Source organism: Chiloscyllium plagiosum, unplaced genomic scaffold (genome assembly GCF_037043375.1).
Source record: "Chiloscyllium plagiosum isolate Xiang-an unplaced genomic scaffold, Cpla_swu_hap1 HiC_scaffold_25, whole genome shotgun sequence".
Lineage (NCBI taxonomy): Eukaryota > Metazoa > Chordata > Chondrichthyes > Orectolobiformes > Hemiscylliidae > Chiloscyllium > Chiloscyllium plagiosum.
Genome location: NW_028270163.1, coordinates 54,217,510 through 54,242,229, shown reverse-complemented (window position 1 = coordinate 54,242,229; position 24,720 = coordinate 54,217,510). Strand labels below are relative to the sequence as shown.

The window sequence follows — 24,720 nt, the reverse complement described above, 5'->3', positions numbered from 1 at the left end:
TTTTTGCTATAAATTCTGTGTTACGATTGAGCCCTCCACTTTCACCTGATGAAGGAGCGTCGCTCCGAAAGCTAGTGTGCTTCCAATTAAACCTGTTGGACTATAACCTGCTGTTGTGTGATTTTTAACTTTGTACACCCCAGTCCAACACTGGCATCTCCAAATCATGACTACTATCGACACCACTAACCGCCGGCTTAAAGTTGTTTGATGTAAGTAGTTGTACACTCATCAGCTAGCTGTTTCTTTCCTTGTCCTGGAGCCTTGAGCCTTCAGCTCAAATCCAATCAAATGTTCAGTAGCAGCTGTAGCAAAGCTGTACACTGATTTCTAAAGTGAGGCATGAACAGTGACACGGTGGCTTTACACACTTTCTCTCGAAGTGCAAGTTTACCGAAACACCCGAAAATCTCCTTCCTCACCATCCAAAAATTACTGAGAAAACAAATGAAGGTAGATCTACAGCTTGAACTGAAGCATCCTCATCAATATGCCCACCTGAAGTTGAATCCAGTCCAGCCTAATTTTCCCTCAATTCCACTAAATATTGACAGTGAAATCTCACAGCATCAATTGTCTATTGGCTAAGGATGATGTACAAAACCTGAAAAATGAACATTTGATTTCACTGAAATTTAGATATCTGACCATTATTTTTCAGAGGTGAGTGTTTTCCAGCTAAATATTTCCGCACAAAAAAAGTCAGCTTTGAAAACTTCATTTTTCTTGCAAGCAAATCATTGTTGTTGACATATTCACCAGATGGCGCTGCATTGTGCGCTGGGAAATAACAGGTTAATGGCTACAGTGGTCTGCTCAAGAAAAAGCTTACTCCACTGATATCCCCATTTTATCAGAATCCAGCTTAATATCTAACGAAGCCTAAACTATCCCAATCTTTGATAGACTATAAACACAGACTCTGATGACAAGAAAGCTGGTGATAACGATGAAACAGATTTAGTGGCTGGTCTAAAAGGTACTGTGTTGGACTTCATAGCTTTCCTCACATCAAAGCATGTCATTTGGAAGCAATCTATTCTTATGCATCTGTGCTGGGATCAATTAGTAACAGTGGAAAACTGAATTCCTTTCAAGAGTGTTTCCTGATTTGAAGCTAATTTTTTTCCCCTTGGCAAAATGAACTTGTCCTTAGGAATCAATGGTGCTGCAGGGATTATGCAACCCACAAAATCCACACTTCCAAAATAATTACACGGTCAACTTTGTGTGATCTGAGGATGAGCATGAGGTGCAGCCAGCAAAAAAAAGATGAAAGTATGCGAGTTGCTGAGGATACAGACTTTCCATCACCACATATCATTCTCTGGTTCCTAATTTTAAGGCAAGAGTGAAGTACATAAACTGTGGTGCAATACAAGAAAGAGCTTGTGGATGAATGCAAGTCTTTAGCACTATTCTGAGGATTGCTCCTGTTTGGAGCTGAATTTAAAAGAAAGCACTTACATCTAAATCACATCATTTATGATCTCAAGACATCTCAAAGCCCTTCACGACCAATGAGTTCTTTTTAAGAAATAAAAGGAAATGCAGGACCTAATCTGTGTGCAGCGAGAGAATAACAGGATAATCATATTTTCAATTTAAGTAGTTGAGGGGTAAATGTTGGTTTGGATAACAAGAAAGCTCTCAGTTTAGCTTTAAACAGAGGGATCTTTTACACCTGCCTCATTTAAATAAATCACTTGAAAAATACAGCACCAATGGTGCAGCACTCTTCAGACCTTCACTGGAGTGGAGTCTCAGCATGGATTATGAGTTTAGAATCTGAAGTACAGCATGAACCCACAACTTCTGACCTAGAGTTTGGGGTGCTCTGAACTGAATCAAAGCCAAATTTAGGAAAATAAACCATATGGAAAAAACAACTGTTTCAAAGCAAATCACAAGGAACTGATATAACATGGGCTAATGGGACTTCAAAAAGATAAAATGTAAAGTTATTTTAAGATTGGATTGGCTTTAGTCAGCTGCAAGTATTATTTTGTATACAGTAAAGTTCGCTATTATAAATGTATTGATCTGTTGTTATGGACTAGGCCAGACCACTCAAAACATTCTTGAGCAGGCAACCCAGATCATAACTTTGCAATTTGTCTTGGTAAATGTACAGTGATAATTGCCCAGAGTAAGCTAGCTAGGTCGACTACTAAGTTTTAAAATAGACAGAAATTTATTCACAAAATTACACAATGAAACAAAAAGGACAGAATAAAGAACCCCCACAGAACTCAGTCTATCCAAACTAGACCTAATTATGCCATTCTGAATATACACAACAGTTCCAATATGCATACCCCCTTAAAGACCAGTAAAAGAAATGGAACAGATGCCTACAGGTTGAAGTTAGAAAGGCAGAAAGAGAGAGAGAGTTTCTGTACAGCTCATTGTTGAACTCCTAACTAGTTCTGGACAGCTAGAGAGCTGACCACTCCTCTTTCATTATACAGGTCACTTCTAAAACATGACCACTTTGGCCAGAAGTGTCATCTGTTGACATATTAACAAAAAGGCCTCTCGATACCCTTTAATCTTAGTACCAAACCAACCTAATTGGCACCAGGAATGTTAATGAACACTGAAAAAAACCAAGGACACAGTATCCTTGAGAAAAGGAACAACCTTTAGAAAGAAGGAACCAGCGTTGCCACATTCGCTCCCTTAAAAAAAAACCCATCAATACCAAAAGATGGATTCATTTTAAAACACTTCAAAAACCCGGTCAGTAGTCTAACACACATATACACGATACTAACTATACACATGCAAACATGCACAACCACACGTGAATTCAGGCCCTGGCACACTTGCCATCGAATGCCTCTGTATCTAATTCGAGTCTGGATAACACATTGTCAATCTCGTTTTCACAACCAGCCACATGCACAATTGTAGAATTGAATGGCTGCAACAACAAGCTCCATCTGAACAGTTTGGCATTTTATCCTTAAATGTTTCCACAAATGTTAATGGATTATGATCAGTGTATACGATTGTCTCAGATGAATTGCTGGTGATATAAACACTGAAATGTTGTAATGCCAACACCAAGCTTAAAGTATCTTTCTTCAACGGTGAATAATTCTGTTCATAAATGTTCAACTTCCTGGAAGAATACCCAATGGCTCTTTCTATTCCCTCATCATCCTCTTGCAAGAGCACCGCACTGACATCCATATCACTGGCATCGATAGCCACCTTGAAAAACTTTGTGTAAACAGATGTGGCTAATACTGGGGCAGTGGTTCACACAGTTTTTAGGCTGTAAAATGCCTTTTGACAGTCCGCTGTCCACTGAAACTTCTTGCCCTTTTTTTAACAATTTGGTGAGTGGAGAAGCCACACTGATAAAGTTCGGCACAAACTTTCAGTAAAATCCACTCAACCCCAGAAACCGTGGGACTGCTTTTCTTGTCGACAGTGTGAGAAATTCCCCAATTACCTTTGTTTTCACATCCCATGGGGCCATTTGTCCACGTCCAATAAAATGGCCCAGGAAGGTGACTTGAGCTTTGTCAAATTCACTTTTAGCTAGGTTTACCACCAAGCCTGCCTTCTGAAGTCGATCGAACAAATCTGATAAATGCTTTAAATGTTCCTTCCATGAGTGACTAAAAATCACCAGGTCATCAATGTAAACAACACAGCTGGGTAACCCAGCAATGACCTTATTAGTTAGTCTCTGAAAAGTGGCTGGAACGTTTTTCAGACCAAACGGCATGACTTTGAACTGGTATAGTCAATTTGGCCTTACAAAAGCCAAAACTGCCTTTGCTCTCTCTGACAGTAGCCTCTGAGCAAGTCCAACTTAGAAATGTAAGTTGCTTGTCCCACTTTTTCAACAGTCCTCCAACCATGGAATTGGATATGCATCAGTCTTTGTATCGGTGTTGACTTTGAGATAGTTAACACATAATCATTGGGTACCATCTGGCTTTGGCACCATGACTATGGGTGAGCTTCAGTCACTGTAACTTACTTCAATTATGCCATCTTAGAGCTTGCGCTCTATCTCCTTCAGAACCTGTTCCAACTTTAGAGGGTTATGCCTATAAGGATATTGCTTAATCGGAACAGCATCTCCTATACTTACATCATGCACAATTCGGTTAGTACTTCCCAGTTTATTTCCAGATAGCTCCCCATGTGATAGTAATAACTCTTTCAGGTCATTTCAATTTTCTTGTGGAAGGTTACTCAATAATTTATTCTAATTTTTGACAACTTCCTCATTATCCAATTTGATTAGAGGAATGTTCAATTCAGAATCCTCTGAACTTGGTTCTTCTTCTGTGCTGTAATTATTAACACCTTCTCCTCTTGTTTTTCTTCCCGATCAAAACACCTTTTGAGCATATTCACATGACACACACTGAGATTTCTTCCTCTCTGGAGTCCTTATCAAGTAGTTCACCTCACTCACCAATAACTTATCCCCAATTGCAAAAGTGCAAATTTGTGATTTATTATCAACTTCCTGTTTCATTGTATGCTGTGATACTTTTAAATGCTGTCTAATCTGCTGTCTAATCAACTCTCCAGCTCTATTTAATCGTTCTCTAAAATTTGACTCATAGTCCAAATGGGTGGTCTCTGAATTCTGACTTATTAATTTCTCCTTAATTAATTTTAATGGTCCTCTTACTTCATGCCCAAAAATTAATTGAAATGGACTGAATTTGGTTGATTCATTTGGTGCATCTCTGATCGCAAAACGTACAAACTCCCTTATCCCAATCATCTGGATAATCCTGACCATAAGCCCTCAACATGGTCTTTAGTGTTTGATGCCATTTCTCTAGCATTACCTGTGATACTGGATGGTATGCAGTAGATTTGCATTGCTTTATTCCCAAGTTATCCATAACCTCCTTGAATAGTTTGGATGTGAAGTTTGATCCTTGATCTGACTGGATCTCTATTGGTAGTGCGTATCTAGTAAAAACATTTAAGCAATTCTTCTACAACCCCGTTAGCTGTGATGTTGCATAAAGGGCTTGCCTCTAGAAATCTAGACAACACAGCCATTATTGTTAATAAATACTTATTCCCACTTTTTGTTTGAGATAGGGGACCAAAGCAATCAATTAAGACTCTTGCGAAAGGTTCTCAAATGATGGAATAGGTATTAAAGGTGTAGGTTTTATTACGACCTGTGGTTTTCAGATTAGCTGACATGTATGAGACAGCTGGCAAAATTCAACTACATCCTTGTGCAGTCCAAGCCAGTAAAAATGTCTTTGTAATTTAGCCTGTATTTTCCTCACCCCTAAATGACCTCCAAGTGGTAGCTCATACGCCACTCGCAGCACCTCCTTTCTATACCCTACTGACAAAACAATTTGATGAATCTCTTCCCATTTCTCATCTGCTTGAATGTGTGATGGTCTCCATTTCCTCATTAAGACATCATTAGTTAAGTAATAACATACAGGAATGCATTGATCTCTCTTGCTTCAACTTGTGCCTCTGTGAACTTGTGACCACACCATCAGGGAAACTTCCTGGAAAAACATTCTTCATTTCTTAAGTTGCCTGCATCTCCACTGGCTTTTCAGCTAGAGTAGGCAGCACATCTACTGATAAATCAGCTATATCATTTGCAAGGACGAATTGTATTGCTGGAGCTGAGAGTTTATCTAGTACTCCTACCACAAATTCTCCACTCTTCTCTGGACTCTCTAGCCTCACTTTACATAATTGAGCACTTTTTGTCTCACCATGAATTCCTGTTACCAGTACCTTTTCTGGCAATAGGCCCTCAGGAGTACATATCTCCTCATCCTTCAGCATTACAGACTGAGAGGATCCTGTGTCCCTTAATATTGTAATCTCCTTACCTACGCTCCTGGCCTATGAGAATAAACTTTATCCTCGCATCTATATTTTTTAACCTGAAAAGCACTTCTTAGCACTTTTAGCTAAAAGCACTTTTAAACACTTCCTTATTAATCAACCTCTGATCATCTTGTACACTCTGAGGCAGTTGTCTAACCTCCCTTGTTCTTTTTGTTACTAGTCCAAAAAAATACCCGGGCTTGTCCAGTTTTAGATTAGATTAGATTACAGTGTGGAAACAGGCCCTTCGGCCCAACAAGTCCACACCGACCCGCCGAAGCGAAACCCACCCATACCCCTACATTTACCCCTTACCTAACACTACGGGCAATTTAGCATGGCCAATTCACCTGACCCTGCACATCTTTTTTGGACTGTGGGAGGAAACCGGAGCACCCGGAGGAAACCCACACAGACACGGGGAGAACGTGCAAACTCCACACAGTCAGTCGCCTGAGGCGGGAATTGAACCCGGGTCTCAGGCGCTGTGAGGCAGCAGTGCTAACCACTGTGCCACCGTGCCGCCCACTAACATCTGGCTTTCTCCTAGCCCTCCAACACTGATTTTGTATAGCCTATTTTATTAAAATAAAAACACCGGAGCTTTTTAACTTCTTTGTCCCCCTCAAGGGTTTCTTTTTTACCCTGTGGTAAGTTATCCTTATGGTCTTCACTGAGACCTACATTTCCGTTTCCACGTGAAGATTTCTCTTTGCCTCAATTTCTATCCCTCATGGCCTGAAATTGATTCTGGAAGCCAAACTGTGTTTTATGGACCAGCTCATAATCATCAGCCACTTCAGCTGCTAACCTTGCTGTTTTAACTCTCTGCTCTTCCACATGAGTTCGCACTACTTCAGGCAGTGAATTTTTGAATTCTTCCAAAATAATTACCTCTCTAAGGGCATAACAGGTTTGCTCGATTCTTAAAACTCTTATCCATCTGTCGACATTCTCTGTTTGATCCTTTCAAACTTAATGTAGGTTTGACTTGGGTCCCTTCCTTAGATTCCTGAGGCTTCTGCTACAAGCTCATCTGCACTTATGATGGCTTTTCTCATCTCCTCATACTCCCCAGATACATCCTCCGACAGGGATGCAAATACCTCACTAGCCCTATCACTCACTGTTTAAAGTCCCACAAAGAGCCCACAATCTATTATGGACTAGGCGAGACCACTCAAAATATTCTTGAGCAGGCAATCCAGACCATAACTTTGCAATTTGTCTTGGTAAGTGTACAGTGAGAATTGCCCAGATTAAGGTTGACTACTAAGTTTTAAAACAGACAGAAATGTATTCACAAAATTACACAAGGAATGGAATAAAAAACCCCTACAGGAATCAGTCTATCCAAACCAGACTTAATTATGCCATTCCGAATGTACACACCAGTCCCAATCAGCAAAACCCCTTAAAGGCCAGTAAAAGAATTGGAACAGATGCTTACAGGTTGAAGCTAGAAGGGCAGAAAGAAAGAGAGAGTGTTGAACTCCTAATTCGTTTTGGACTGAACTGCCCAGCTAGAGACCTGACCACTCCCCTTTCATTATACAGGTCACTTCTAAAACATGACCACTTTGTCCTGAATTTTCATCTGTTGACATATAAACAAAAAGACCTCTCAGTACCCTTTAATCTCTGTACCAAACCAGTCTAATTGGCACTGGGAGCATTTACGACCCCTCTGAAAAATAAAAGGACATAGTATCCTTGAGAAAAGAAACAGCTTTTAGAAAAAAAGGAACCAGCTTTGTGACATTGCACACTTAACAAGTTTTGAGAAATCTCTTACATTGGTTTTTATATTTTCAATGTCTTTTCTCTGTTTTTGAATACTGCACAGTTAGCCCAAGAGATTACAGGTCATATTCTGAAAAATTGCTCCTTCAATTTAATGGTTTAATAGGTCAACTGCCTCTGACCTATTCCAGCCTGAAACTAGCTGTGGCCAGTTCCATTGGAAAATAGGAAAACGGCTCTGAGGCCTCTACTGCAGTCATACTGAAATCATGATTAGGAGGAATGGTAATGACCATTTCAGCTTTAGTGATCAGCAACCGAGCTGAATGTGGCATTAAGCCAAAGTCCCTCACTGAGGTTATATAGCTTATTATCTCTGTAACCCGTGCTAAACTATTTGAGTGAAGTAATTTCATCAAACTAATATTTAGCAATAACTACTACCTACCTGCCACCATAAGATTCATTTCTTCAATGTGCGTTTAAAAATTAATAACAGTTTTTGACAACATACGAAAATAATAATTAGCATGTATTTTTGGATGTGTAAAGTTGTCAAGCTTTCATTGCTTGGCAAAACCAATCAAGGCTGCAAGTCAAGAAAGCAGCATTCCAACAGTTCAAGGCTGATGCCCAAAGATAAATCTGGAAGATAAAGGATTATGGTGCGAACAGAAGCCTGAGAGGTCCACATCCACCTGATGAAGGAGCAGCGCTTCAAAAGCTAGTGCATCCAAATAAACCTGTTGGACTGTTAACTGGTGTTGTGTAATTTTTAACTTTGTCCACCCAAGTCCAACACCAGCTTCTCCACATCAACAATAAGCTGACCATCTTGACATGTGAAGCTGTTTCAAACCACCAGAGTCATCAATGGACAGTATCTTTCATCACTGTCAGAATGGTGTTTCACATCCTAAGAATGATAATGACAACAATCAATGCTGGAAAGAACATTTTCAACAGTTCATTAATTATATATCCATAGTAACAGCTGATACTCTCCAGGTTACCTCACAGCATCCTGTGAACTGCAATCCTTTGAAAACTGTAGCTCACGTATACCCATGGTGGTCAGTTTCGTTTTCATATGGAGGTTAATGAGGTCTAGGAGTTTTCCATCAAAGTGTTATTTAATTGACTGTTGACCTTTGATGAATTGACTATCCACTGTCAGGTAGGTTGCAAATAGCATGTGGCAGAATCCATGACTGAACCATCATCAATGGGATAACTACAGCATGCAATCAAACGAATGAGCAACACAAGCCTGGAACCCCACTGGTATTCTGGCAGAGGCAAAGTTGATAGGCATTTGCTGATAAATTAAGACTCCAAGGACTCATTTCATAGATTTGGAAGGGAAAGGAAGGCCTTCCCTTCCCATACTATTTACAATCGATCCAACAGTGGATATTCACCTCATCAAAAGATCAACGTTCCTCTGGTGGGAGTATGAAATACTGCCTGGATGGAAAACGATTTAACCTCAGTTGCCATCACACCAAAACAAACTAACCAACACAGACTTACATCCTCCACAATTGTCAGGATTTCAATGTCATTGCTCACTCTGTGCCAGATTTATATGCCACTCTCAATCTCTTCAATTCTACAGATAAAAAAACTTTGCCTTTCCTTGAGTGTTGTCAAAAACATTATTTCAGGTTACACCTGATCAGACAAATATTCCACTTTTCATATAGGTTGAAGGCAAGATTCTCATAACTTGGCACCATTTAAAGAAGATCCTTTGCTGGATCAGTTGCATCAGCTCAGCCTTCTACTAACTACAGCAATGGGCTTTTAACAACAAACACCTCTACAAGTCAACAGAAGTCCTTGCACACAAGGCAATTGTCATTACTGCATTCCTGTACCACATTGAGGCCTGGACTGTGTATTAGCAACAGTCCAATTGCCATCACAACCAGTGCCATCATTGCGTTCTCTTAATTCAATGGAAGCCAGTGTTTTATTGTTTATTCTAGGTTTGAACTCCTAGTCTTCCAAAAACATGCTGTTCAAGTTTCAAATTCAGCCCTTCAAATCCCACTAGCTCATGAGACATCCTTTCTCCAAGTGCCCAAAGATCTGTCAGTCAGGACACAACTTGCTCAACCACATGAAGACCCATGGTAGAAACACTCAATCTTAAATAGACATCATCCTCAAATCATGACAAATTTCAAAACTATCAGTTGGATTGTCTGAATTTTTGTCATCATTGTCCTTTAATGGATAAAATATTGGTATGGTGGAATAAAAGAATTGAAATTGTGATAATAAAACATTGCCACCATGACAGAAAGCACAAATATTGTGAATTTAAAACAAAAACACATAAGTTGGAAATTCCTGATTTCTTCCAAGATAATCTATTGCATTGTCTTGCGCCATCAAGGCTAATCTCCCCTTACAGCAACAATAAATGCCCCTTCCTCCAAACTCAGAAACCCTCTTGCTCACACTATCCACAATTCAATTCAAGAAAGGAGGCAAATGGAATTTCCAGACTGTATTGCATCACTGTGGTTAAAAATTGGACCAATAATCATATATACTCGCCCATCACTGGTGCCTTGAACTCTTCCAAAGTCACCATTCTTCTCTGTACCTCCCTCAAGGAAATCTGGTCACTTGTAAACTAGACCCTTGCCATCCAAGACCTTATTACAGATGACTACATTAACATCATGGCCTTGATGGAAACTTGGCTACAGATGACCACTCTTTATCCTTCATGGAAGTCTCCTTACTTGCATAAATTTTGCACCACTTGCTCTGCATAAATGACTGGAATTGCATAGCAATCTGATTCTTATTGCTATTAAGTACCACTGTTGCTCCTTCCCTATTTCTCAGGCACCTACTCATCTTTTAAGCTCAGCATTTTGTTTGACCTCTTCTTTAAAATCTCCATTTTCTGTAATCTGACCAAGTTTCCCCCACTTGAAGTTTCTTGGTGTGACAATCTTCACTATTTTCCTCCTTCAGGCTCTGGAATAAATGACTCCTTATTCCCAGTAAGTTAAACCACTATTACATCTCAACTTACTTAAGCTTGCTCTTTCCAAGATACTTCCCTCCTATTTTCTCTTAACCTCTGCTACTAAACAAATGATTCACCTTTAGACATTGCTACTGCACTGACCTAATGTATGAAACAACAGATTTTCGTACCCCTCACTAACAGACCCCTTTCAATCCCACTTCCTTCTGGGAAAATCTCTGCCCAAATCATTTACAACTACATCTTCAAACTCACAAACCCTTGTGCTTGGCCATCCATTCACTATCAAACATCTATTCAATTATGCTATTAGCAACCCCATAGATAACAATGTTACCAATAAAATCCTTCCACTCTCCAACTTTTGAGTTTTTCTACCTGTGATACTCCAAATCCAAAGGATACAGATGTCAACATATTTGGCATTCAACCGATTTAGGCACATGCTGCCTCACTGGCTCCTAAACAACTAATGCTTCAATCTTAAAATTTGCATCAAGGGGTTGCACAAGTCCTTTTACGGTCTTATCCCTCCCTCTCTGCTAACTTTGTTTAGTCCCACAACTCTCCAAAAACCTGTTTCGTCCAACACTGGCTTCCATGTTCCCCCTCCTCCACACTTTCAATCCAATAATGGCAATGATGCCTTTATCCATATAAGCTTATTGGTCTGGAATTTATTTCCTAAACTTTCTCCCTCCGTAAAACCGAACTCTTTGACCAACCCTTTAGGTACATGTTTTATAATAGCTTCTTTTGGAAAAACTCATTATTTGTCCGAGCAATTGCATGGCCACACATCAAACCTGCAAACACAATACTGATGCAATTTTTTGCTTCTTAAAAAACAAAGTAGGTCAATTAACATCTGAAGAGAGAAAAATGGATTATTACATGTCCATAGGTTGTTGTTTCAAGCTAACACATTTTACCTATTTAAAAGCAAATTACTGCGGATGCTGGAATCTCAAACCAAAAGAGAAAATGCTGGAAAATCTCAGCAGGTCTGGCAGCATCTGTAAGGAGAGAAAAGAGCTGACGTTTTGAGTATAACTGACCCTTTGTCAAAGCCTATTTTCTCTATGGGAATGCCCACTATAACCCACTATATATTCCAGCATGGTCAACTTTTGCTGCAGAAATTAAAATGATTCATGATGTGTAATTCCTCTTAAATCTACGTATTTCTGGACAAAGCTTTTCACTGTGCCTCGGTACATGTGACAATAACTTCAATTCAATTCAAGAAAGGAGGCAAATGGAATTTCCAGACTGTATTGCATCACTGTGGTTAAAAATTGGACCAATAATCATATATAATTGATGCCAAAAGTCTATTAGATAAAAATTCCTAGAAACAGCCAACATGAGCCTGGATCTGTTGGCACAGATGTGAAATAAGGCTCGTTCAAGTTTCAAAGCCGTGCATTCCGCTCACAATGCAGGAACATTCAGCATCACGTTCTTTAAGCGCTTGTTTACTGTTTGTTGAACTCAATATACAGTGCACAAGCTGTGGTACTTATTTAAAATGACACTGCTTGAGAAAACGGGTGGATTAAAGTGGTATGGATCTCTGCTCCACGTCTAATTACACACTTGTTTTTTCACAATTTCAGCATTTATCCCAGCCTGTTCTCTCTAGCAAGGGGTTTTGGACAGTTTATCTTGCTGGAGCACCTTTTTTTAAGTGCTATGCATGGAGAGGTATCACTACTGGAAAACAGATCATTTCATGCTTTCTATATTGGTACCATGCACTTTACAAATAAAGCAAATGTAAAGCTATGTCATAGATTAGACGGAGCTCTCTGTTTCAACTAGTCGCTGAACCCAGCTCCAACTATCACGAAAGGTATTTGGTGGAGGCCACATGATAGTGCTGCGTAGAAGGGAGGAAACTGAACATTGCTCTTGCTTGTTCAATCTCAGTGAAAATCTTTTCTGACATCTTAGCGAGAATCAGCATGTTGCTTGCAGGGGGCAGAACAAGGTGAGGAAAAAGATAGGTTTGATGAAACAAACCATTGACTTAGTTGGCTGACTTGAAACGTATAAATTAGTATTTGGATGCCAGGCTAAGTCAACCTCAAAAATAAAATGATTAATTTTTATATTCAACAAAATAAGGAAATACATAAAATATTTAACTGTGAGCTTTATATTTTAATGCAGAGAACTGAATGGGGAAAACTGATCTTCATACCAACAGCATTGTGTAAGAGAAATCTAAAGGGTCATCCACATTATCGACAATCTCTTTTTTTGTTCCACTACTAAATTATCAAATAACAGAACAAATGACACCGCTTTAACACATTCTCAATGTAGTTTAATGTCGGAAAATGTGATATTAATTATTTTGGAAAGGAGAACAAAAGAACAGATTATTACTTAAATGAAGAAAAACTGCAGAATACTGCAATACTGAGGAACTTGGGAGTACTTGAGCACAAACCACAGAAAACTATCACACAGGTGCAGTAAGTAATCAGGAAGACTAATGAATGTGGTCCCTTATTTTAAGAAAAGGTAACTCTTATAGAAATTGTACAAAGTGCAGGTGAGATCACATCTGGAGTCCTATGAGCAATTTTACTCCCTTATTTAAGGACATAGATCATTTCACTTCAGGCAGTTCACAGAAGGTTAATCCGATATGGAATGATTGCCTTATAAGCAAAGGTTAAACAGATTGGGACTATTCTTGCTGAAGCTTAGAAGAATGACAGATGATCTTATTGAAACATATAGGATTCTTAAGGGTCTTCACAGGGGAAATGCTGAGAGGGTGCTTCCCAGTGTAGAGGAATAGAGGGCATAGTCTCAGAATAAAGGAGTGCCAATTTAAGACTGAGATGAGGAGGAATTTCTTCTCTCAAATAGCTGAAAGTCTTTAGAACTGCTCACCACAGAGAGATGTGGGTGCAAATGCCTTGTGTATATTTAAGGCTGAGACAGATAGATTCTTAATCAGTAGAGAATCAACAATTATGGGTAAAAAGCAGAAAAATGGACGTGAGGATTGTCAGTTAACCATTGTTAGAGACTCGGCCAGACCAATCAGAACATTCTTAAGCAGGTAGCCCAGACCATAAGTTTGCAATTTGTTTCGGTAAGTGTACAATGAAAATTACCCGGATTAAGTTAACGAGGTTGACTACTAGGTTTAAAACAGAATAAAAAATTTATTCACAAAATTACACAGTGAAACACAAAGAACAGAACAAAGAACCCCGACAGAATTCAGTCTATCCAAACAAGGCTTAAGTATGCTGTTCCGAATACACACAACAGTCCCAATAAGCAACCCCCTCCACTCCCCACCCACTTAAAACACAGTACAAAAAAGGGTCAGATGCTTACAGGTTGAAGTTAGAAGGGCAGAAGAGAGTTTCCATCTTTCACTGTTGAACTCCCAAACAATTCTGGACTGAACTAAACCACTCATCTAGAGAGCTGACCGCTCCCCTTTCACTCTACAGGCCACTTCTAATCTCACCTGTTTACATATAAACAAAAGACCTCTCAAAATCCTTTTCATCTCTGTACCAAACTAGTCTGATTGAAGCCCGGCCTAGTTTATTATCCTTCTGAAAAAAATCAAAGGCAGCATATCCTTGAGTCAAGGAACAGTTTTTAGAAAAAAAAGGACTAACCTTGTGACACCATGATCCCATTGAGTGGTAGAGCAGGTTCAAGGGGTCGAACAGCCAAATCCTGTTCATATTCCATATGGTCTGATAGTTTAAGAAATCAAGGAGGATTTTTTTGCTAGTCTGTTTGGTAGTGATTTGAAATAAATGAAGGGCACTTTTTCATTCATTTGTAAAGTAATATCTTAACTGTATTTAAAGTTGCATTTGCTAATAAAAACCAGAAGCAGCCCAGCATGTAACCTTAATAAACTCCACAGAATCAACAACAGAAGCTTTACCTGCTGTTTCATTTCAGAATAGACCTTCTCAGAATTTAGCTCCACCTGTCTCTTGAATTCTTCCAAAGCAGCATCTGCTTTCTGGGCTTGGAGTTTCTGCATCTCAGTCACCCTTGTCAGTTGGTCTTCTTTTTCGCTAAATAGGCATTAATGTTTCAGTTATTTACTGTATCTAGGCATCTTAGCTTAACAAAATAAACCCATATTAAACCAATCTTCAGATAATTGAAATCTTTATCGGGCAAGATTCACACCTAAGATGCTGACAAATGCTTCAGATGAACAGATCCCCAGGTTGCTGCAGAACATCCCAAGGCATGACTCAAACATGAGGTAAGGAGATTCACCAGGTAACTTAACCAGCAAAATCTATCTCCCTCAAAGTATGACCAGAACAGATTGTTTAGGTATTTATCTTCCTCCTGAGTTTGTCAATCTCTGTAACATTGCTCAACTTAATCTCTGTCTCAGCATTTATACTGCTGAAATGTTCCTTCATAACCATGACACCTACCCATTCCATTGCAATCCTACCAGGTCTCCCTCTACATTCCAGCTCATGCCTTAATTCGCAGTGGGTTCCATTCCCCCTGAAACCCCCATTCACAGCAACTAATATGCTTCCTGATTTTAAAATTTGCTTTCATTTTTCTCCATTCATATAATTTTCATTTTTTTTGGGACTATAATCTAAAATGGAAATTGGCGCGCTATAAATGGAATACCAGAACTGGTTTTTGCATTTTGAAAATCAAGTGTTGTATAATTGTTGAGTGGTACAAGATAATATTAGATTTTGGAAGAAGAATGAGTGAAAATTCAAGACCCAACAGCACTGAGAATATTTCTCTTTGACTGGTTGAGCTGTGTATACACTTAATAGTAAGGTCCTAGGGAGTGCTGCTGAACAAAGAGACCTTGGAGTACAGGTTCATAGCTCCTTGAAAGTGGAGTCGCAGGTAGATAGGATCGTGAAGAAGGCGTTTCGTATGCTTTCTTTTATTGGTCAGAGTATTGAGTACAGGAGTTAGGAGGTCATGTTGCGGCTGTACAGGACATTGGTTAGGCCACTGTTGGAATATTGCGTGCAATTCTGGTCTCCTTCCTATTGAAAAGATGTGGTGAAACTTGAAAGGGTTCAGAAAAGATTGACAAGGATGTTGCCGGGTTAGAGGATTTGAGCTATAGGGAGAGGCTAAATAGGCTGGGGCTGTTTTCCTTGGAGCGTCGGAGATTGAGGGGTGACCTTATAGAGGTTTACAAAATTATAGGGGGCATGGATAGGATAAATAGACAAAGTCTTTTCCCTGGAGTCGGGGAGTCCAGAACTAGAGGGCATAGGTTTAGGGTGAGAGGGGAAAGATATAAAAGAGACCTAAGAGGCAACTTTTTCACACAGAGGATGGTACATGTATGGAATGAGCTACCAGAGGAAGTGGGGGAGGCTGGTATAATTGCAACATTTAAAAGGGATTTGGATGGGTATATGAATAGGAAGGATTTGGAGGGATATGGACCGGGTGCTGGCAGGTGGGACTAGATTGGGTTGGGATATCTGGTCAGCACGGACAGGTTGGACCAAAGGGCCTGTTTCCATGCTGTACATCTCTATGACTGTGACTCTAAAGCTTTAAATACCAAGAGAAGCAGAGACATCCAGAGCCTATAGACAGAAAGAAACCACCTCTCTCTGTATGGAAAAAGTCAGAAAACCCAAGAACGCTTGAAAAAACCATTCAAGGAAAGACCTAAGTTAATCTGAAAAACAATCAAATGGAAAGCTGATCATCACCTAAAGACAACAGCATATTATTATTACAAAAATCAAAAGGAACTTGAGGAACAATAATTTTCCAACATGTCTAGACTTTAGAATTTTGGAACTTTTTATAAACATGTGGATATTGTTTTGCTAACCACACTATATGTTAATGCCTGAGGCACCAGATACTAAAACCTTTCAACAGTTGACAGATTTAGTTAAGAAATGCTACGACCCCAAGCTTCCTTGAATTCTGAGATAGTTTCGTTTTAACTTGAGCAATTCGAGAACCAGGGGAATTTTGACTGGGTTAAGACAACTGGTAGAGACATGGGACTTTGGTTTAACCTTTAATGAGATGCTGAGAGATCTGTTGGTATGTGAGATTAATGATGTAATCATGCAAAAGCAACCCCTAACTGAAGCCCATCTGGACTTCAAACAGGTACAACAACTGACTTTATCTTTGGAAAATGCAGCAAGTACAGCATATGAGTTACAGGATATTCATATGGAAGGAGACAGCCTCACCAGTCCATGAGAGCTTTGGGAACACCACTTGCAATTCCACAGCCTCACTCAGGGCATATCCTAAACAGAGGGACTCTAGGTCAGCCCAAATTTGCTACTTGACCCACTGGACAGAGTTCCAACTTGTAATTATACACACTTACTTTTGAAGCCCACTGTTAAATTCGATCTGAAGCTATAGGTAACACTGCCTTGTCCACTATAAGTAGACCTATCACGGGTTTGTGGTCTGTTATTTTTATAAATTTATGCCTGTAAAGGTTTGATGGAACCTCCTGACTCGAAATATGGCTACCAAACCTTCCTTCTCTATCTGGGCTCATTTATGCTCTGCATTAGCCAAAGTATTGGATGCGCACGCTATTGGGCATTCACTTGATTGCCACCCCATTCAGCCCCTTCAATATTCGTTACCTCCAGCACTGCTGCACAGTGGCAGCCATGCATACCATCCACAAGATACAGTGTAGCAACTCAACAATGCTCCTTCAACAGCACCTTCCAAACCTGTGACCTTCGCTGCTTAAAAAGACATAGTTAAAAATCACACAACCAGGTTATAGTCCAACAGGTTTATTTGGACATACAAGTTTTCAGAGCACAGCTCCTTAGTCCAACACCCACACCTCCACATCATAAAAAGACATAGGCAGCAAAGGCAATGGAAAACCATCATTTTTAAGGTCACCTCCAAGCCACATACAACTCTGAGTTGGAACTTTTTGGAACTCCTTCACTGTTGCTGGGTCGAATTTCTGGAACTAGCAGCAAATAACAGCAGCTCACCATCACCTTCTGTAGGGGAATTAGGAATGGGAGATAAATGCTGATGCAGCCAATGACACCTGAATCCTACAAAATAATTAAAAAGAACTACTGAAGCTTTTTATTCATAAGTTATGCCTATATTTTATGAAATGGAGCACATGTGCAATTCCTCCTCTCAGTGGTATCATTTACAAGAGCAAGAAGAAGCACTGGTCACTGCAGTCCCATTTTCAGTCCTTAGCTTTGCAACAGAAAGGCAGGTTGTCACTGAAGTTCAATTCACTGGTTCAACCTCAATAAATGGTCAGTGAAAAGAAATCAGTGAATTATTCAAAGGATGCATACAGTAAAGTGTAAACATCCAAACTTGACTCTTCATTCATGCCAACAGCTTTGAAGTCAGTTTTTGCAGTCCTTAAGAAAAAAATTAATTTGCACACTTTCATTTCTCCAGATTCCTTCCTTTGTCTGACTATCTGTCAATTTTCTTTTGAAATGTATTGTCTGCAGGGAATGGGAATGTTGCTTTGATACATTTTAAATGCAAGTGCTGCTGGCTTTTTCAGTACTGTTGATGTGCAATGTATTTAAATTCAAACAGAGAGATCAAATGTTTGATGGATCTTTCCTGAGAAAGCCATCTTAATTTTAGCAAGTAGTATTTTTTAAAATTCATTTACAGGGTGTGGTTCATCCCTAATTTGGGTTGAAGATTTAAAGTCAAACTTAGTTCCAAAAGAGATGAAAATGGCAGATTTCTTTCTTTAAAAGACATTAATGAGTCAGATATTTTTACAATTGATAATGACCATAGTCACCATTGGCCTAGCTTTTTGTCAATTTTGGATTTTTACTGAATTCAAATTTCACCATCTGGCCTGGTAGACTTTAATCCTATGTCCTCAGAACATTAACATGGGATTCTGGATTACTAGTTCAATGACATTACCACTACATCATTGCCTCCTCTGAACGTTAGATAGATCTGAGTATTTTATTTCTTTGTATGGTCATGCAGGGCCTGAATATGAAAGGTTGGATGACTGACTTCTGTTCCTCCCCAGTTACTATTGGACCCACCAAGTTCTTCCAGCTATTTATTTTTGTTTGTTTCTGATTTCCAGCTTCTGCAATACTTTACATTTTATACAAATTCAAAAACTGCCACTGCAACTTCAAACAGCTAGGACACGGAACTGCTGGCTCCTGAAATGTCTGGATTTGTGCTTCTGAGCTTTTGCTTTCACTGTTGTTCCAACAGTGTGGAAACAAGCCATTCAGCCCAATTGACCGTCTGAAGAGCACCCCACCCAGCCTCATTCCCCTACCCAATAATTCCTAAGGCTACTCCACCTGGCCTGTACATCTCTGAACACTACAAGGCAATTTAGCATGACCAACCCAACTAACCTGCACATCTTTGAACTGTGGGAGGAAACCGGAGGACCCACAGGTAGAATGTGCAAACTCCAGACAGTCACCCGAGGGTGGAACCGACCTAGGTTCCCTGATGCTGTGAGGCAGCAGTGCTAGCCACTGAGCCACTGTGCTGGATTTTGACAATCACAGGACTCAGTGACATTTTGTAATGACAAATACTACAACAACTGAAGCCCTGAATGAAAGAACACAGGTCTGCAGCTACACAGAGAGTTCCTGAACTCAGCCGTGGGTGTTTAGTAAGGTGAACTTTCACAACAGGGAGAAAGTATATTACCATCAATTCTAATTAAATGTGGATTTAATACTACCATGGTGTTGAAGTGGCGATAATCCTCTACATGATTGCTCTCCCCTGTTATTTTTCTTCCTGGAAACAATGAAAAAAGGGACCAACACCACACTCTGACTAGCTCAGCACTTCACAGCAACCCGATCATGAATTGAGGGAAATGGAGCAATAAGTATGCAAACAACTGGGTGAAGAAAAGTTTTACTATAACTGTTCAGAAATACAAAGATCTCCTCAAAAAGCAGAAGCCATGAGCAAGCACTACAAAAATTAAACTATTATACGAGTCAATGGTACAAACAAGAGGTCTCCGTACTCTTCATTGGCTAATACAAGTGTTAAGAGATTTTAACTTGACCAAGTGACAGTCTGGGCATCAATGCATACAGGAACTGGTTGGCTATGAAACGCTGACCAAGATGGAGTGTGAATCACAGGGCTGTGTTATAAAATACTTGTAAGAACTGTTCACACTCACATCTTTCGTAAATTTTAGGTACAACGTTGATCTGAGTTTTACCAAAGCATCTATGCAAGAATTAAATATTTTTGTTTGAATATTTAGATCAAATGACACCATTTGCAAGACAGGAATTATAAACAGTAGTGAACTTGTGGAATGTACTATCGTAGAAAACAATTGAGGCCAAAATATTAAGTGTTTTCTATGAGGAGATAGATAATAGTTCTTAGGGCTAAAAGGATCAAAAGGTATGGGAAGAAAGTGGAATTAAATTACTGAGTTGGATGATCAGCCACAACCATATTGAATGACAGAGCAGATTTGAAGAGTTGAATAGCCGACTGCTCTTATTTTCCATGTTTCACCTCAGGAGCTTAAGTAACAGTTATTAATACACAGCGGTGAACCCTTCTGCTAATTAAACCAAACCAAAAGCTCAACTCACCCTGTAATCTGTTAAAATATGAGTGACAGAGAACTACCTAAATTCCACTACTTAAAGAAAAAAAAAATTGTTATTCTTTAATTCAAAAATGAACATTAAATAACAACTATTTACAACCCTAAGCTACCTTTCTCTTAAAGGTTTGTTATCTACCTCCCACTCGATAACAATATACTGATTCAATAAAGCCCCTATTAAATTTACAGCAACTCTATTTTAAAAACCAGACAGCGGCTGTCGAGTCCGGTGTCAATCTTCCTCTGCTTGTACATCTCCCTGGGTCATCTTTGGTCTTCTGCTGCACAGATGTTTCATATGAAAAAGGCACCTTTGACAGAGAGTGTTTTCAGGCAGTCTGTCTGACAATAGCAGGTGGTGCTCTTTCTGGCTAAGTGTCCAAAATGCCTGCTTTTTATGCCCCAAACATCGGATCGTCTCATTGGTTCGATATTGTCAGAACAGTAAAATTCAAATTCAATTAGGTCGGGCATAATTTAAACTGATTAGTTAAATTCGAACTGCTGTGAAGACAACTGGTATCTAGGTTACAGCCAAAATGTTACATTTTTCAATTTTCCAACACATTTTGTGATATGACAGGAAACTGCTTGGCAGCTTTCCCTTTCTCCTAATTGTACAGTACATGCCTTCAACTTCATAATGCAATGATTATCCTAGATTGTTAAATTCAGCCCCTTTGCAGCTTTCAGTGCTTCCTCCAAATTACTTCCACCATAATGAATTATCAGTGATTGTGATCATGTTCCTTCCCAACCTGCTGCTATTTAAAAATGGAAGAGAATGCAAAAGCTAATCCTTTCACCCACTCATGAAGGCATTATTTCTTGGTGGATACATTCTTAATGGGTGGTGGTGCAGTTCAAGAGGTTAAAAATTGATCTTGGTTATATTCTCGCTCAATTCTCTGACAAGAGCAGGAACTCTGAATGATTACCTGACTACCATCCCCAGATCCTGGAGAAATTGCTACATTCTAGCACCCTACGAAGGACCAACTCTATGCAGTCCAATGATATTTGTCACTGGAAAAACGTATAGTCTATTATATGACCACAAGACATAGGAGCAGAATTAGGCTGTTTGGCCCACTGCTTCTTTTCTACCAGTCGATCATAGCTGATATATTTTTCAACCTCACTCTCCTGCCTTCTCCACATAACCTTTGGAACCCTATCAAAAACCTATCTATCTCTATCTTAAATACACACAATGAATTTACCTCTACAGCCCTCTGAAGCAATGAGTTCCACAGATTCAGGACTCTGGTTGAAGAAATTCCTTCTCAACTCGAAAGGGTTTTCCCTTCACTCTGATGCTGTGCCCTCAGATTGCTGTCTCTCCTACTAGCGGAAGCCTTTTCTCCACATCCACTCCATCCAGGTTTCGCAATATTCTGTAAGTTTCAATCAGATTCCCACTCATCCATCAAGTACAGACGAAAAGTCTTCAACCGCTCCTCATATGACAAGCCCTTCATCCCTGGGATCATTCTTGTAAACGTCCTTTAAACCCTTCCAAGGCCACCATATCCTTCCTTAGGTACAGGGCCCCAAACTGCTCACAATATTCCAAATACGCTCTCACCAGAGCCTTATATAGCATCAGCAGCACATTTCTGCTCTTGTACTCTATTCCCCTTGAAACGAATAGTGACATTGCATCTGCCTTCCTCACTGCCGATTGAACCTAAATGTTAACCTTCAGAAAATCCAGAATTAAAACTCTGAAATCCCTTTATGCTTTAGATTTTTGAAGCCTTTCTCCATTTAGAAAATAGTCTATGCCTCACACTTTCCCATACTGATGATTTGGAGGTACTGGTGTTGGAAGAGGGTGAACAAGGTTAAAAATCACACAACGTTAGGTTATAGCCCAACAGATTTACTTGCAAGCACTAGCTTTTAGAGCGCTGCTCCTTCATCAGGTGGTTGTAGATGCAGGAGAGGATCTGACGATCCGGGCCTCCTGCACTGACAAACCCCTCCCAACGCCTGGAGTAAGAACGCCTCATCTTCCACCTTGGGACCCTGCAACCACATGGGATTAATGTGGATTACACCAGTTTCCTCATTTCCCCTCCCCCCCATCTTATCTCAGTCTTAAGCCCTCAACTCAGCACTGTCCTCTTGAATGGTCTATTTTCCCATCTATCCGCTCCCCCCTCCTCTCCGACCTATCACCTTCTCCCCCACCTTCATCTACCTATCACATTGTCATCTACCTTCCATCTGGCCTCACCTCCTCCCCACTCACCCCCTCCCATTTATATCTCAGCCCCCTGGCCCACAAGCCTCATTCCTGATGAAGGACTTATGCCCAAAATGCCGATTCTCCTGCTCCTCAGATGCTGCCTGGCCAGCTCTGCTTTTCCAGCGCCACACTCTTCAACTCTGATCTCCAGCATCTGCAATCCTCACTTTCTCCTGAAAGGGCCACATGGCCTACTCTTATTCTTTATTCGTATTTGGATTTTCAAAAGGTGTTTGATAAGGTACTACACATAAGGTTACTTAATAAGGTAAAGCTCATGGTGTATATAAATATTATATTAGCTGGGACAGAGGATTTGACAACAAATAGCGAACAGAAAGTTGGGAAAAGGTGGACATTTTCAGGATGGTAACCTGTAACGAGAGGAGTGCCAGATATCAGTACTGGGGCCACAATTATTCACAATATATATTTATGACTTGGAAGATGAGACTGAATATATTGTAGCCAAGTTTTCAGGTGACACAAAAATATTTGGGAAAGTAACTGGTGATGATGACATAAAGAGTTCACACAGGGATATAGACAGGTTAAGTGACAGGAAGAAAAACTGGCAGATGGAATATAAAATGGAGAAATGTGAGGGTATGTATTTTGGCAGGAAGAATAGAGCTTAATGTTTTTTAAGCAGAGAAAGACTCCAGGAAACTCCAGCACAAGGGAAATTGTAGGCCCTTGTGTATGAATCACAGAAAAGCTAGCGTACAAATTCAGCAAGTAATATGAAAATAGATAGAATGCTGGTCTTTATATCAAAAAGAATGAAGTATAAAAATACTTGCTAAAACTATACAATGCACTAGTCAGGCTACACTGGAATGATGGGGACAGTCTGGTCCTCCTGCCTAAAGAAAGACACAATGGCCATCCAACGAAGGTTCAAAATGTTGAATCCAGGTACAGAGAGACTTTCTTCTGAGTCGAAGAGTGTGTTGCTGGAAAAGCACAGCCGATCAGGCAGCATTCAAGGAGCAGGAGAATTGATATTTCATAATCGATATATATCATCAGGAATGAGGCTGGTGGACCAAGGGGGCTGAGAGATAAATGGGAAGGAAGTGGGAATACGACAGGTAGATGATGGTGGAGGTGAAAGTGATACGAACGAGAGGATGGTGGAGAAGATACGTGGGAAGGAAGATGGATTAGATTAGATTAGATTAGATTAGATTAGATTAGATTAGATTAGATTACTTACAGTGTGGAAACAGGCACTTCGGCCCATCAAGTCCACACTGACCCTCCGAAGAGTAACCCACCCAGACCCATTCCCCTACATTTACCCCATCACCTAACACTACGGGCAATTTAGCATGGCCAATTCACCTAACCTGCACATCTTTAGACTGTGGGAGGAAACTGGAGCACCCGGAGGAAACTCCACACAGACAGTTAACCGAGGTGGGATTTGACTCTAGGATGAACATTTCCCATCAAACACCACCCGCTATCTTCTTTCAGCTAGCCAATTTCTGATCCAAACCGCTAAATCGCCCTCAATCCCATGACTCCGTATTTTGTGCAGTAGCCTACCATGGGGAACCTTATCAAAGGCTTTACTGAAATTCATATAAACCACATCAACTGCTTTACCCTCACCCACCTGTTTGGTCACCTTCTCAAAGAACTCTATAAGGTTTGTGAGGACACGTAGGACTGTTCAAGAGGGCGGTGCCAAGGTGGGGGGGTTGGTTAGTGAAGGTGTCCCAGAGATGCACTTCTTGTGGTGGTAAGGAAAGGTGCCAGGAGGGGAGGGTGGGTTGGTGGGGGTGGACCTAACAAGGGAGTCGTGGAGGGAATGGTCTCTCCGAAACGCAGATATGGGTGGGGACGGAAATATATCTCTGGTGGTGGGGTCTGTTTGTAGGTGGCAAAATGGCGGAGGATGATGCAATGTATCCAGAGGTTGATGGGGTGGATCCACAGGTTAAAACCTGCGCCCACACCTCTCCTCTCACCTCTATCCAAAGCCTCAAAGGATCCTTCCACATCTGACAGAAATTCACCTGTACTTCCACACACATCATCTACTGTATCCGTTGCACCGTTGTGAATTTCTCTTCACTGGGGAGACAGGACACCAACTTATGGATCATTTCAGAGAACATCTCTGGGACACCCACACTTACCAACCCCACTGTCATGTGGCTCAACACTTTAACTCCCCCTCCCACT

The 24,720-nt window shown here is 40.2% G+C and overlaps 1 protein-coding gene across 1 annotated transcript in view; it reads right to left on the bottom strand.

Annotated features, from left to right (window-relative positions):
- The window catches only part of cep112 (centrosomal protein 112), a 557,597-nt gene that overhangs the window by 217,261 nt on the left and 315,616 nt on the right, over positions 1-24,720 (bottom strand). The window contains exon 18 of the mRNA XM_088000744.1: positions 14,553-14,688. Coding sequence (XP_087856870.1) covers positions 14,553-14,688 — 136 coding nt within the window. The remainder of the gene's footprint in view (positions 1-14,552; positions 14,689-24,720) is intronic.